This window comes from Planococcus citri, chromosome 3 (genome assembly GCF_950023065.1).
Source record: "Planococcus citri chromosome 3, ihPlaCitr1.1, whole genome shotgun sequence".
Lineage (NCBI taxonomy): Eukaryota > Metazoa > Arthropoda > Insecta > Hemiptera > Pseudococcidae > Planococcus > Planococcus citri.
Genome location: NC_088679.1, coordinates 10,413,881 through 10,429,010, shown reverse-complemented (window position 1 = coordinate 10,429,010; position 15,130 = coordinate 10,413,881). Strand labels below are relative to the sequence as shown.

The 15,130-nt window shown below is 36.4% G+C and overlaps 2 protein-coding genes across 4 annotated transcripts in view; one reads left to right on the top strand and one right to left on the bottom strand.

The window, feature by feature from the left end:
- Positions 1–6,039: 6,039 nt before the first annotated feature.
- On the bottom strand, positions 6,040–14,742 carry sgl (UDP-glucose 6-dehydrogenase sgl). Its single transcript, XM_065357346.1, has 10 exons — positions 14,281–14,742; positions 14,041–14,204; positions 13,835–13,972; positions 13,597–13,761; positions 13,326–13,523; positions 13,085–13,232; positions 12,447–12,541; positions 6,741–6,944; positions 6,425–6,580; positions 6,040–6,349 (listed from the first exon to the last, which is right to left on the bottom strand). The coding sequence occupies exons 2-10, from the start codon at positions 14,197–14,199 to the stop codon at positions 6,176–6,178; spliced, it is 1,437 nt and encodes a 478-aa protein (XP_065213418.1). The 5' UTR covers positions 14,200–14,204; positions 14,281–14,742; the 3' UTR covers positions 6,040–6,175.
- The window catches only part of LOC135840695 (sodium-independent sulfate anion transporter), a 30,296-nt gene continuing 21,709 nt past the window's right edge, over positions 6,544–15,130 (top strand). For 2 of the 3 annotated variants that reach the window (XM_065357342.1, XM_065357343.1), the window contains exons 1-3: positions 6,544–6,676; positions 10,267–10,342; positions 10,462–10,586. The gene's annotated coding sequence lies outside the window, so the exon portion shown is untranslated. The remainder of the gene's footprint in view (positions 6,677–10,266; positions 10,343–10,461; positions 10,587–15,130) is intronic. The other variant, XM_065357341.1, reaches the window with a different exon arrangement.

Here is a 15,130-nt window from a genome sequence, read left to right as displayed (position 1 = left end):
TTGGATTATATCGAAGCTACTGATGAAACCCTCGAAGCTGAAGAAGCTAAAGTATGTGAGTTTCATGATGACATGAGATTATATTATTATGATATGGTTGGCAAGTTAAAATTAATTCGAGAAAAAATAAATACCATGGGAGGTTCGCCTCGTCGATCTGTTCAAAATATTTCGTTCTCTGACTCGGTTCGTAATCCGATAGTTAAATTACAAGACGTTCCAGTTCCAAAGTTCGACGGAAGTTTTGCTAATTTTCCTGACTGGTATTTTGAATTCTCCAGCATCGTGGATAAAAACGAAAGTTTCAGTGACTTTGAAAAATTATACTTGTTAAAAAGAGCTATGGGAAAAGGAGCTGAAACTCTTCTCCAAGATATCGGAAATGATGGCAATCTTTATAGAGCCACTTTTAAAAATCTGTATGATACTTATTTCAATCAACGCCGAATAATTGCGGAACACTTTGCCAACTTGGTGGATATGCCTAGCATAAAAAATTCGTCCATTCGGGAAGCGGTGGAAAAAGTTAAACGAGCGTTACGCGGTTTGCAGGTTTGCGGAATAAATATCGAAGAAATGTCGCCCTTAGTAGCATTTTTAGTGTCGAGAAAAATCTCTGAAAAATTAAGAACTGATTGGGAAAACTCTAACCACGACTATTCTGTCTACCCATCGTTCGATTCGTTGGCTCGTTTTTTAATCAATCGAAGTTTTTCGTATGAAACGTCATCAGCTGCAAGCAATTCGTCGGATGCATCGAAATCGTCGACCAAGGACTCTGGTCCAAAAGGAAAATCATCGTCGGTTCCTGAAAAGAAATTATCAGCAGCAGCCAAATCTTCGAATGGTCCGAGTGCTCCGAAATGTTCAGTTTGTGATGATAATCATTATTTAAATCAATGCCAGGTATTTAAAAATAAATCCGTTAGTGATAGGTTTGATTTTGTAAAAATGAACAAATTATGTTTGAAGTGTTTTAACCCCTATCATAATGTATTTTCTTGTAAACGTAATAATTGTACTAAATGTAACGGTAAACATCATACCCTATTGCATAGGGAAATTTCTCAAAATTTTCATGATTCGTCGTCTGGTAGTGGTAATGGGTCGAGTGGTTCAAGTGTACCTCCAAAACCGCCTGAGGGTGAGGTAAAAAGTCGTCGGCTAAGTGCGGAAAGGTGCCTCGTGAAATTCGTTACTTGATACCTGTGTAAAACTGCCTTTCCACACTGAGCGCCATCTATCAGTCCAAGTTCAAATCTAAAGGCATCTTAGGTGATGGGAAGGGTGCCTTGAGGTAACATAACTTTTGGTTTGAACATTTGGACTGATAGATGGTGCTCAGAGTGGAAAGACCGTTTTACACAGGTGTCAAGTAACGAATTTCACGAGGCACCTTTCCGCACTAAGCCGACGAAGTGTGAATATGGCTTCTGGCGCTACTGTTGGTTATACCCACGGGACAAATAAAACAGTCTTTCTTTCGACTGCAGTAGTTGAAGTAAAGGGTAAATTTGGATCAGAATTAGGTAGGATTTTAATCGATTTAGGTTCTGAAACTACGTTGATAACTCGTGAATTTTGTACTCGTGCGAAATTGAAAATAGCCAAAAATGATCATCCTACTATTTTAACTGGTATATCGAATAAGTCGATTGAGTTAAACTCGGTGACTAGTTGTATTTTGAGATCAAGGTATTCGGACTTTCAGATATCAATAGATGCTGAAGTAATAGATAAAATTCCTTATAAGGTGAGTCGAAATAATGTTCAGGAAATTATTAAGAATTTTCCTCATAACTTCGCCGAATCGTCTACTTTACCTTATGACGATGTTGATATACTTCTCGGAAGTGAATATGTTGAATTTGTTCTTGCTGAGAAGAGATATTTTGTCGATGGTTTGTGTCTGAGAGATAGTCCCTTTGGATATGTTATTTCCGGTGCTTTGAAAAGTTCACTTTTGGCTGAAAAGGTTTCGTTTTGTGGTTTGTCGAATTCGGAGCTATCTGCTCAATTTAAGCGTTTTGTATCGATTGACGAAGTGTCAGAATCCGAAAATTTGTTGAGTGAAAAAATCGTTGAGCATCGTATTTTTGAAGAACATTTTGAAAAAACCTACAAGGTGGATGAAAAAACTGGTCGATTCGTTGTTTGTTTACCAATAAAACCCTCGATCGTTAAATTAAATGGCTCATATGAGAGAGCTAGGTCGTTATTGATTAATAATGAGCGAAGGCGCTCGGAAAAGGCTCAAAATGAGTATTGTAAAATTTTTGCTGAATATGAAGAAAAGGGTCATATGACCAGAATTTCGTCTGAGCCCAATCCCGAAGCATATTTTATGCCTCATCATTTAGTTTCGAAGGAAAATTCAAGTCGTGTCGTTTTTAATGCTTCGTTTTGTGATAAATCAGGTACCTCTCTGAATGATCATTTGTATCAAGGTCCTGTTTTACAACCTGAACTTTCGACTAATGTGAATCAATTTCGTGAGCATGTGATCGGAGTATGCGCCGATGTGGCTAGAATGTATAGGTGTATTATAATTGCTAAGGAACATCGAATTTATCAGCATATTTTGTTTCGTTATTCGTGCGATGAACCAATTTTAATTTGTGAATTGAATACTCTGACAAACGGAATAGGCCCTGCCTCTTCTATAGCCACCAAATGTGTCGAAAAAATTGGTGATTCGATCGAAGTTGAGCAGCCTATTGCGGCTGAATCTATAAAAAAGCACTGTTATATGGACAATTGGATGTCTGGTGCGCCTACTGTAGAGAAAGCTATTGAGCTTCAGAAAACTGTACATTCGACTTTTGATCGTTTTGGTTTCTCTTTGAGAAAATATCAGAGTAATTCGCCTGAGGTTTTGTGTTCCATCGATAGTTCATTAATTGAGCCATTAAAACAGAAAGTTTTGGGAGATAGCTCGTTTATCTACGTTTTGGGGTTAATTTGGAGCCCTGAACCAGATACTTTGAGCGTTTCTGTAACTTTGGATAAATTACCCTCGAAGATAACCAAGCGTGTTGTCTTGTCTGAGGTTTCGAAATTATTTGACATACTTGGTATGCTCATACCTGTAACTATTCGAGCAAAAATTCTGTTGCAAGATCTTTGGATTGAGGGAAAAAACTGGGATGATGATATTTCAGATAAATTAAAGGCCGAATTTATGAATTATCGTGAACAATTACCCTCGTTGCATGCCTTTTCTATTCCTCGTTGTTATTGTACTTCGGTTAATGTAGTTTCTAGATCGCTAATAGGGTTTTGTGATGCGTCTGAACGAGCTTATTGCTCAGTAATTTACGTTCGATCAATAGATAATAATGGTAATATATTTGTTTCATTTGTGTGTGCAAAATCGCGCGTTGCACCGATTAAATCTATCAACACTAGTAATATTCATCGTTTGGAGCTTTTAGGAGCTGAATTATTGTCAAAATTGATCGTTCGTATTGGTTTGGAATTAAAAATAGATCGTGAAAATTTTTATTTGTTTTCGGATTCGCAAGTAACTTTGAGCTGGATCAAGTTGGATCCTATAAAATTGAAACAATTTGTGTCGAATCGAATTGTAAAGATTGTAGCCTTGACTAAACGAGAAAATTGGTTTTATGTGGAAACCAAGTTAAACCCTGCCGATTGTGGCACGAGAGGTTTATCTTCGAATGCGTTTCTCTCTAATTCTATGTGGTATGAAGGTCCGAGTTGGTTAACAGATAACGAAGTGTATGATAAGTACATTAGTACTGTATCGCCTATGTTGAATAATGTACCTGAGATGAAACTTGATCGTACTTGTATGCTTGTTTTTGCCTATCTGCCTATAGCATACATCGTTGAAAAATATTATTCATTGTATAAAATCCTCTCTACCATTGGTTATTGGCTACGTTATATTCGAATATTGAAAGGTTTGGTTGATGGTAAACGTAATGAGAATTTAGTCGTTGATATTTCGTTAGATAAGAATAGGAAATTCTTATCGGCGGGTGAGAGGAAACAGGCCATGTTCGTAATTATTCGCTTTGTTCAAAAAGAAAAATTTGATGTTGAATTGCAATGTTTGCAAAATAAAGTTAAATTTCCTCGTAAAAGTCGATTGAAAGCTCTCAATGTCTTCTTAGATGACAATGGCCTAATGAGAGTAGGAGGTAGATTGGAAAATTCTAGTCTATCTTATGATACGAAACATCCGATAATTTTGCCAGCTAACTGTAGATTTATGGAGAGATACGTTACGTTCGTGCATGAAAAGCATGCTCATGCACGTAGGTCCTTTTTGTACCACCATATTCGATCTAGATTTTGGATAATTGGAAATATTTTCCACGTTTTCAAAAAAGTATTTCGATTTTGTGTACCTTGTGGTAAAAGTGATGGAAAGCTGGGTCAACAATTTATGGGAGACCTTCCTCAAGAACGCGTTTCAGTTCAACGACCTTTTTCTGTAGTAGGTGTTGACCTTACTGGAGCTGTTACCATCAAATGTACGAATCATCGGACCTATAAAAATATAAAAGTATACCTCGTTTTCTTCGTTTGTTTCGCGATACGTGCAGTGCACATTGAAATTGTTGAGGATTTGACTACTGAGGCCTTCCTTAGTGTTCTCGAACGTTTTGTTGCTCGAAGAGGTTTACCCCGAATTGTCTATAGCGATAATGCTACCAATTTTATTGGTGCAAAAAATGTTTTATTAAACGATCCTTCGATTAATCGATTTTTGGGTGAAAAAGGTATTGATTGGCGTACCATTGCCCCTCATTCTCCGCACCAAGGTGGTCTGTGGGAGAGTGCTGTTAAGGCTGGTAAATCTTACCTCATTCGATCTATTGGAAACCAGGTTTTGAATTTGTTCGAATTGTCTAGTGTAGCAGCCAAGGTTGAGTCGATTTTGAACTCTAGGCCCTTGTGCTATCAACGAACTAATGAGTTTGTTGCTCCGATCTCGCCTGGACATTTTTTAATTGGTGCAGATTTTTCCGAAGTACCTGTGTCAGAAGCGAGTTTAGGTAATTTGAAAGCTAGGTATCGATTGTGGCGTCAGGTGGTAGATTCCTTCTGGGTCTCTTGGCATCAGAATTACTTGAATGAACTTCAGGTTCGCCATAAGTGGCAGAGTAAAGAGAAAAACTTCGAAGTAGACGATGTTGTTTTAGTTTCGGATAAAAATGTCCCTAATTTGAGGTGGCCAATGGCTATTATTGAAGAGGTCTTTCCAGACTCTTCTGGTATCGTTCGAAACGTAGTAATTAGAATGGCGAATGGTACAAAAAAGAGAACGTCCATTCAGAAATTGGTTTACCTACCTGTAAATGTTAACCTCGATTAGTTGTAAACTTTTGCGTTTTTTTTCTCGAATTGATGTAAATTTATCGAATTTTTTTGAAATTCCTGCTCGATTATGTCTTATTTTTACCGAATATTGTTCAATTTTTTTGTAATTTTTTTTTTCGTTTTATTTGTACTGTACTTATATCTGTTCTGAGATTAAGTAATTTAGCGTCAAATTTGTTTATATTTTTTTGTCTCTCTCGATTAATTTGATTAATAGTACTTACTTTTGTTAAAGATAAACTAGGTATAGCCTAAATTTATTATTTTATTTTCGAAGTCGTAACATGTATTGTTATTATTAATTTTTTTGAGAAATCGTAATTTTTTGTGTTTTTTTTTTCATTTTTTTGATTGAGGTTTTCCTCAATCGGGCGGAGTATGTTAATGTAACCGGTTCGGTTATATTCGGTGATGTTCGGGTAAAGTTGGGAGCTTATCTGTAAGTTTACTCTTTCGGCTGTTCGGCCGTTTTGTACAGTAATATTGTATGTATCGTATGTAAATACAGTCCACTTTTTTTTCGATGAGTTTTATTTCGAATATTTTCGTTTCGTATTTAATTGAGTCGATAAACAGGCATCAAATCACGACCTCGAAGGTCTTTTTTTTAAAAAATTAAAATAAATTAAAAAATGAAACTAATATAAAACATAATACAAATATAAAATTACGATGAAAAAAAAAGAGAAACGAAATCTCGTATAAAATAAGTTAAAAAATTCGTTTAAAAAAATTCCTTATGTAGTAAATGCATTGCACGCGATGAAAAAAATTATTAAGTAGAGTATTTGCGCTGGTTTATTCGATGTCAGGTACCGTACTATTAATGGGACGAGTTACCATTCATGATTTTCTCGGCTGGTTTATGGACCCTTTTCCCAATTGTGTAAACTTCGAAACCGATCTCGGCCAAAGTTTCGTGCTGTAAGATTTTACGACCGTCGAAAATATACGCTGGTTTTTTCATCGAGTCGTAAATTCGCTCGTATTCCAATTTCTATCGCAGAATTTTAAAAAAAATTGAAAAGTTTGTTTTGTTTTTTTCCAAACAGATGAAAAGTTTCATACTTACGCAGAAATCATCCCATTCGGTGCAGATAACAATGGCGTGAGATTTGGCAGCAGCTTCGTACGCGTCGGAGAAAATGTTTATCGAATTTTTAACTCTTTCCGGATTATCGGTAATCGACGGATTGGTCAAATCTTTGATGATCTGATCATGCGGAACCTGTTGGTAGAAAATTTCAAGCATCGTTGAAGTGTTAATGATACGTCCTCGTCTCATCATCATCGAGCGGTTATAAATTTATCCGAGCTTAACATCGTAAGTACCTAATTATCTACTTTATTTACGTATTTTTTTGTATTCGAATAATGGGTGTTCGTACCTTTGGATCGTAAATATTTAGACGAGCTCCTTCGTCGAGTAGATATTTACAGACGTAAATGGACGGCGATTCTCGAGTGTCTCCTGTGTTCTTTTTGAACGAAAATCCGAATATTGTCAGCTTCTTCTCCGATACCGAATTGAACATGGTTTCGACGATTTTATTGGTGAAACGTTTCTTTTGATATTCGTTCATGTCTATAACCTGTTGAAATTAAAAAAAAAAATAATTGGACTGGCGAATGGTGGGATTGTGGGATTGAAATTTCTTAGGGGTGTTCGTGATTTGTGAAAATTGATACATTTTCTAAGGTTATCAATGGTCAGTTTTTGATATGAATAATGGAAAAATTTTCTTATCGAGACTGAAGAGGAAATATGGTTCCTCAAAATCGCTCAATTTTGAGCAAATTCGTGTTTTGAAAATAATTTCTTCTGAAAAATTTTACATTAATTGAGCCAAAACATCGAAAGTTGTCGTTTCCGAAACTGGGGACATTATTTTTTTGGAACGCAGCTGCAGTGATGCCAATTTTTTCGTCATTATTGCCAATTTTAAAAAACCAAAAAAGTTGTCGAGTTTTTGTTCATGTTTCTCATTTTTTTTCTCTCAAAAATTAGCTACAGACCCATCTCACTCCTGTGCCATTGCTATAAGCTATTTGAGCGACTACTTCTCAATAGAGTACAGGACACAATTGATGACAGACTCATCCCTCAACAAGCTGGTTTTCGCCAGGGGAAAAGCTGTACAAGTCAGACCACCAACCTCATACAACACATTGAAGATGGGTTTGAGAAGAAAAAAATCACAGGTGCAGTATTTGTTGACCTAACAGCTGCATATGACACTGTGAATCACCACCTACTGTGCAAGAAAGTACATGTATGAAGTCACCCAGGATCACAATTTCACCACCATCATTAAATCTATGCTCAGTAACAGGATGTTCTATGTAACCCACATGGGAAAGTCCAGTAGATGGAGAAGACAAAAAAATGGACTACCACAGGGGAGTGTTCTTGCCCCAATCCTATTCAGTATACATACACACAAATGACCAGCCAATCTGAGACCAGACCAGACACTTCCTGTATGCAGATGATCTAGCAGCAACAGCTCAGGAGGATGCACAAGAAATGTTGCAGGAAACTCTGAACAGACTGCAGACCTACTATGTGGATAATGCCCTCAGACCAAATCCATCCAAAACTCAAGTGTGCAGCTTCCACCTGAAGAATGCAAAGGCGAAATGCACATTGAAGCTGGTGTGGGGAGGAGTGCAGCTGGAGAACTGTGAAAATCCCAAGTACCTAGGAATCATGCTAGAGCTAGATCGAACCCTCACATATAAGAGACGCTATGAGAACACAAAAATGAAGGTGGAAGCAAGAAACAACTTATTGCGGAAACTAGTATCAACTAGATGGGGAGCGAAGTCAAAGACACTGAGGACAACAGCCATGGCACTGTGCTACTCTACAGCAGAGTATGGATGTGCCACCGGGGGGGGGGGGAGCAGTACATGTTAAGAAGATTGACGTTGCTCTCAACAACACCATGAGAATTGTGTCTGGCTGCCTAAGACCAACCAGCGTTAAACACCTACCAAGAATATGTGGCATTGCACCCCCTGGGATAAGACGGTGTGTGGCGGCGGATGTAGAGAGAACAAAAAAAGAACAAGACTCCCGCCATGTTATGTTCAACCAGAAGGAGGTGACCCCAAGGCTGAAGTCCAGGAGGAGCTTTATGAAGGAGACCCATGTGATGAAAGTGGATCCAGCGGAGGAGAGAGAGAAAAGATGGTCGTATCTGGAAAAGACCACATGTAATGAGAACCTGGCAAATGGACATGAACTGCCATATGTAGAGTGGCTCACACTGAACCAGATCCGAGCCGGATGCGCCCGGACAGCAGTAAACCTCATTAGGTGGGGTATTCAGGATGATGTGAAGTGTCCGGATTGCGGACAAAAACAGACGGATGACCACCTCCTCGTATGTGGCACAGGCACTGCATACACCAGAGAGGAGCTGTGGGGAGAAATGAACAATCACACAGAAGGCCTGGTGCAAAGATGGAAGGAGAGAATTTAAAGAGATCCGAATGTCCCGGACACGAGAAGAAGAAGACAATACTAAATGGCAAAAAATTAGCACCACTGCGTTGCAAAATATTCCCCCAATTTTCAAATCACAAATTTACCCAAAAATAAGCGATTTGTAGATTTTCAACCGCTCAGTACAACTCGAAAAGTAGCGCTTAGATTTTGATGGCAATGACCTAGATCAACACAGAATCTCAAATCAGTACTATCTTTTGGAACTGAGTCATTTTTTCTGAGCGATTTTCAAATCGAAATGAAGGTTCTCACTGAATTTGGTCAGAATCCTTCGACATTAATTTTATTTTGAATAATTTTGTAGTGAGCTGTGATAGAAGATAGAAGGGCAGATCTCATTTTGAAATTCCACTTTTTTATGCTCCTATTTGTACTTCCTAAAGTTGTTGGATTTTATTTTTGATTTTCTCCCTGTGCGAAAAAGTGGAGCTAGAAGCCCGCCAAAATTGAAAAAATCGAAAAAATATATCTAACAATGAATTTTGATTAAAAATCTTCAATTTCCGCGATGAAACTTTTCTAATCGGCGTCCTTTTTCAAGAAAACCACTCTTCCGACCAGTGATCTTCCAAGCAATGAAAAAATCAAAAATATTGAAGAACCTTTGAGCAAAAATGTTTCAAAAATTCTCAATTTCAGCGTCCAAATTCTTCCAAATTACCATTTTTTGAGAAAAAAAAACTTCCTCTGGTACCTATCTCAAGCAATCTTAGCCTCCTGGGCGAAGACCCCAAATTCCAAAAAAATAAAATAAAGGTCGATGAAAATTTTTTTTAAATCTTGAATTTTGGTTTCAGCTCTTTTTTCGAAAGAACCCTCCCCTCCCTCAATTTTCATTTTCTCGTTTTATTTTTTTTTCAACTGAAAGGAGAAGGGAGGGCTTCATACAGGGAGACCAATATTGTTTAAGAGAAGACCAGAATAGGTTTTCTTCTTGAAAAGGAATTATTTAGAGCAATTTTAGGGAAAAATTTAAAAAATTGTTGGAAAAAGTTTTTGATGTGAAAAAAATGTGGATCCCCTACAGACAAGCCCGTGGAAGATTTTTTTCTTGATATAGAGAGGGGGAGGAATGTAGGTAGAGGTACTTATTAGAGGAATTTTAACTGAAAAATTTGAAATTTCTTATAATTTTTCACCTACTTTTCTTTTTATTTTATTAATTTTTTTGTTTTTTGTTTCAATTTTGGAAGATTCTGTGTAGGGAACTCAATATTTTTTGGAGGGCCAGGTTTTTTTATTTTTTTTTAAAAAGAGGTGGGTTATTCGAAGAAATTCTGTTGCGTAAAAAAATAGAGAAATTTCAGTTAGAATTTTTTTTATTACATTCGTTTAATTTTTTTTAAGTTTTGGGAGCCTACTTGCTCCACTTAATTTATTGTTGAGACTGTTATTTTCAGGAATTTGAAAAAAAAATTTCAAGCCAACAATTTCAAGAGGTGAAAGCAAAAAAAAATGGTGAAAATTTCTTTATAAGTAGGTATAATAAAGACCTCACTAATCTGATTTTGTTTTTAGAACACTAAATTTATAATAATTATTACCTATTTTCTTTTTGCAATTTTCAATGCTGTTTGCGTTTGATTTTTTTTCAGATTTTGGTCATTTCTCAAATACCTATCTTATGATCCTTCCCTTATGAGACACACTGGCAATACTGAAATAGTACGATTTAAAAAAAAAAAACGGTACCCATGGAACTGAAAATCGATTTTTTCAGGTAAGCAATCTTGGTAGGTAGGTACTTTTGGAATCGATTTCATGATAATTAATTATTGATGATATGAAAATGAATTTGATAGTACTCGCATATATTTATGAGTTATATTTCGTTGAATTTGGTTTTGTATTTTTTATTTGCCAACAAAATATGTATAGAGCCCTACGTCATTTTTCAAACCACGAAAGCTCACTCGTGTCTTAGTGTGGGATAATGAATAAAAAAATATTTTATTATTCAATTAAAAATCCAACAACTTAAGACATGATTAATTTTTTTTTTCATCAGACACTATGGATAAATTTACGATACGATCACAATGATTTGTCCTGATTTTTAAGCTTCTTCTTCTTTCACAATTCTGATACGTATTTTTTTTTTTTTTATCTACTCTTAAGTTTTACAAATTGCAAAATTGCAATAATTTTTTCAACCAGAGAAACATTTTCCTACTCTGCAAAAATTGAATGTTGAAAAAGAGCTTTTCATACAAAAAAAAAAATGAAATAGACTAAAGTTGTGGAAAATTTAATACTTTATGAATGATCTGGTCAAAGAAAGCTAAATGATGACTAAATACCTAATAGAAAAGTATTCTCGATGATTTATTCTGACTAAAATCCCAAGAAATGTTCTTAAAATTGATTTCAAAATTTTGCCATAGGTACATAAGTAGAAGTAGGTATCTAAAATGTGAAAAATGAATTTTTTCAGAAATAAAAAATTACAGCAAAAGTGAAGACGGTAAAGCCATTCTATTGGTAAAGAAAGCTCCTTACCCATTAAAATTTCTTTTTGTGTGATTTTCAAAATTTTTTGAGCGCAATCAGCTTTTTAGTGTAATTGGAGGTGATTTTGAATCAAAAACATGACACTTTTATTTTTTACCATTTTCGTCCTTCAATATATTTTATGCTATGTTCTTTCTTTAATTTTTTTTTTCAAATGACGCTATTAAAACACGAGGATATGAACTTGAAAAAAAAAATAACTCTTCATAAAATGTTTTGCAGGTGACTTTGAGCTTTTTTTCAACATGTGTTTCGGTACCTACAATGTAAGTGATTTTTAGGTGTCAGTCGCGTGTACTGTGTAGTAAAATTTTACTATCATTCAACTATCTTTCGAAAAGAAATAAAAAATTTAAGAACATGTTCAGAATACTTGACTTTTGGTTTTTTCTTCAAGGATTGTACAAGGTACCTTCTGCGAATTCAAAAAACACCGTAACAATTTCTTCGAATTTACGACTAAGTCGGTATTTATCTCCTACAAAAATTCACGACAACAGGAAAAGCATTTCAGATAAAAACGTTAGATTATTTTCAACAATTCCGACTTCCGTAAAAGTTTTCCTTCTAGAAATCACTCGTTCGTGTAAAAATCATTACGTATCGACATTTCACTTTCTTATAAAATTTTATCGAGTCAAATGTCCTCAGAAATATTACGTCGCGGTTGCGATTCAAAAAGCAAACTGTATTTTTATCCATTACTCATTTCTTTAGAATTTTCAATAAAAATTATCGAATCGAAAATGAACAGAAATAAATTTATAACTTCGTGGGGTATCATTTTCTCCTCAGATCTCAACTCAAAAAACTATTTTATTCCGTGTTGAGAAATTAATCAGTGTCAGGTTCACTAAAACATTTTGATTTTGAAATAAGAATCGAGTGAAATTAGCTTATATACTCGGATTAACACCGACCTTGGCCCTTTCTTAGAATTTTTGTCAATTCGACATGTTACCTGTACAAAATCTACGTGATCGTTTCCTGTCATTTTGTAGATGCTATTATTATGGAATGTTCGGCGGTGGGGGGAGGGGGAAGAAAAATACAAATCTCGTTAACTCACCTGCTGCCAGTAGGCTGCGATTTGAGGATAATTCAGACATTCGCAGATATACACGACGTTTAGAATATCTTTCTGGAAACAGCTACCTCCAAAACCTGATGGAAAAAACCGATTAAAAAAAATCAATTTATTAATCACACTCGATTAGGTACAATACCAAAATCCTGACGCAACATAGTAATTATTTACAAGGTAATCTAAGAAATTGAATGAGTCGCGAAGGGAGCGAAGAGGGGATGTAAATCGAATACGCAGAATTGAAATCGTATAATGTATAGAAATAAATTTCATTCGGATATTAGTCAATGGCATATATACGTGCCTATAGCTATATTAATTACCTTTCGATCAACATTTGTCAAGTGAATAACGGTAATCGACGAGAGTTTCTATTCGTCGAACGAAACAATCTACATAATATGAAATGATTTTACACCTGCAAGTAATCTCGAATGTGGGACGAAAGGGGACGATGGGAAAAAACTACGTGTTTTGGCATGTACATACATATAAGACGTATCAAGTATAGTGTATAAGTGCGAAAAAAAATGCAGAATTTTTTTATCTTTACTTATGACATACGAATGTTACTTGAATTAAGGTCACGGATGAGTCACGAATGTGCCAAGTTCACCTACCGACAGATGCTTGAAGAAAATGTGGTCCTATGCGCGAATCCGTACCGATGGCTAAGGCTACTTCGGATACATCGGCTCCGGTCGCTTCGCAAATCGCGGTCAACGAATTAATACTGGAAATTCTCTGTGCTAGGAACGCATTCGAAGCCTGTACGGATTACGAAGAAATGAAGGTGAAAAATAATAAACGTCGAATGTGTCAGAACGAAGAGTGAATCATATACATAATATGGAAACGTACCAATTTTGAAAGTTCCGAAGACCAGGTATTCGTTCCGAGGATTTTTTCGCGAGGAATCCATCGTTCGTATACCGAGCAAAGTTCCAAGAAAGCATTCTCTCCGCTGGCAGTGAGATCATGACCGATTAAAACTCGATCGGCGTTTAGTAAGTTATCGATGGCTGTTCCTTCGGCTAGAAATTCGGGGTTTGAAAGAACCTAGAACGAGGTGAAATTAGTCAAAGGTGTATCGATCGGCGCCACGAAGTACTGTGTAGTGAAAATGACGTACTTCGAATTTAACATTTGCTTTGCAATTGGCTTTTAACACTTTACTTATGCTTTCAGCAGCTTTCACCGGTACGGTGCTTTTTTCTACGACGATTTTACTACTTAAAGCGATATCTGCGATCGTACGAGCGGCGTTTTCGACGTGTCTGAGATCAGCTGCTCGACCCTGAAAAAAAACGAAGATTATTTAACGTTTGAATGAGCGAAGGATTCAACGACGAAGTGAAGAATTACGATACCTTTCCTTCTCCGTATGTTTTGGTCGGTGTATTGACGGATATGAATATTAGATCGGCTTCGTGGACAGCTTCTTCGATATCGGTGGTGAAAAACAGATTGATGTTCCGGTGCTTGAGTACGATATCGTCGAGACCAGGCTGTAATGATTTTTCGAGAATTACAAAAATAATACGATGAGATTGCGTAGAAGAAAAGAGATATTCACTTCGTATATAGGAAGCTGGTTGGAATTCCATTGGTTTATTCGTTCTTTACTCTTATCAACGACGGTTACTTTGATATCTGGACAGCGAGATGCGATTACACTACACGTAGGCCCTCCTACGTATCCTGCTCCGATACAACATATCTTCTTGATCACCATTCTATCTAATAATTTACACACGATTTTAAATTAGGTACGAGAAAAAAAAATATTTTGAAATGAAAAAGGAACTATACGTACCTTCGAGTCGAACTCTAAATTTCGAAGTTATTCGCGCTGTAGATGAAATCACTCTAGATATCGATGATAAGAATTTGTAGATCTTCGATCAACGACGATATATACACGTACATAATCTTCGACGTAGGTAATTATACGTGTGTGCAGGTTGCTGGTACTCGTACGTGTACATATATTTCTACTAGCTCTACGAAGGCGATACCGAAGCTAACTCGTCTATCTAGCGACCGACGAAGGATACTGAACTAGCAACCGAGAACATCGTTTAGAACAATGTAATTGCGATCCAAATTACATTATAATTAGCATCCAATGCACGACTGACGATCGCCGCCGACTGGCACTGGTGTACTACACACTCGACTCGCTCTCAGAGATGCATCGTGCAAACACGAAATATGTACTAAACAAGAAACACATTTTTCATGGGTTTCTTTCATGATACGGTTACTATTGCTCGGTGTTATCGGACCTCGTGGATTCCCTTCGCCGCACTGATGACCGATCATGATGCACATGTGTGACGTAGGTGTACATACATTCAATGTAGATGGGCAGATTCGATGAAATTTCTTGTTGACTCACTGTTCAATGTTGCCATACGAAAACGAAACTGAGTGAAAATATTGTTGCGAAAGAAAATCGATGGATGGAGGTTTCGAGGGGACTTTTCTCTGTATTTGAACCATTTTCCAGCTTTCGAGAGGTATTTTTCGATGAAACTGCGATGAAAATGGGTAGGTTTTCGTCTTATGTTGATCGGATCAATTGTTGCTAGACCTAGAAATGTTATTTGCTTTTTTCGAAATGATTATAATCGTAGGCTTAAGTCGAAGTTGTTAGAATATTC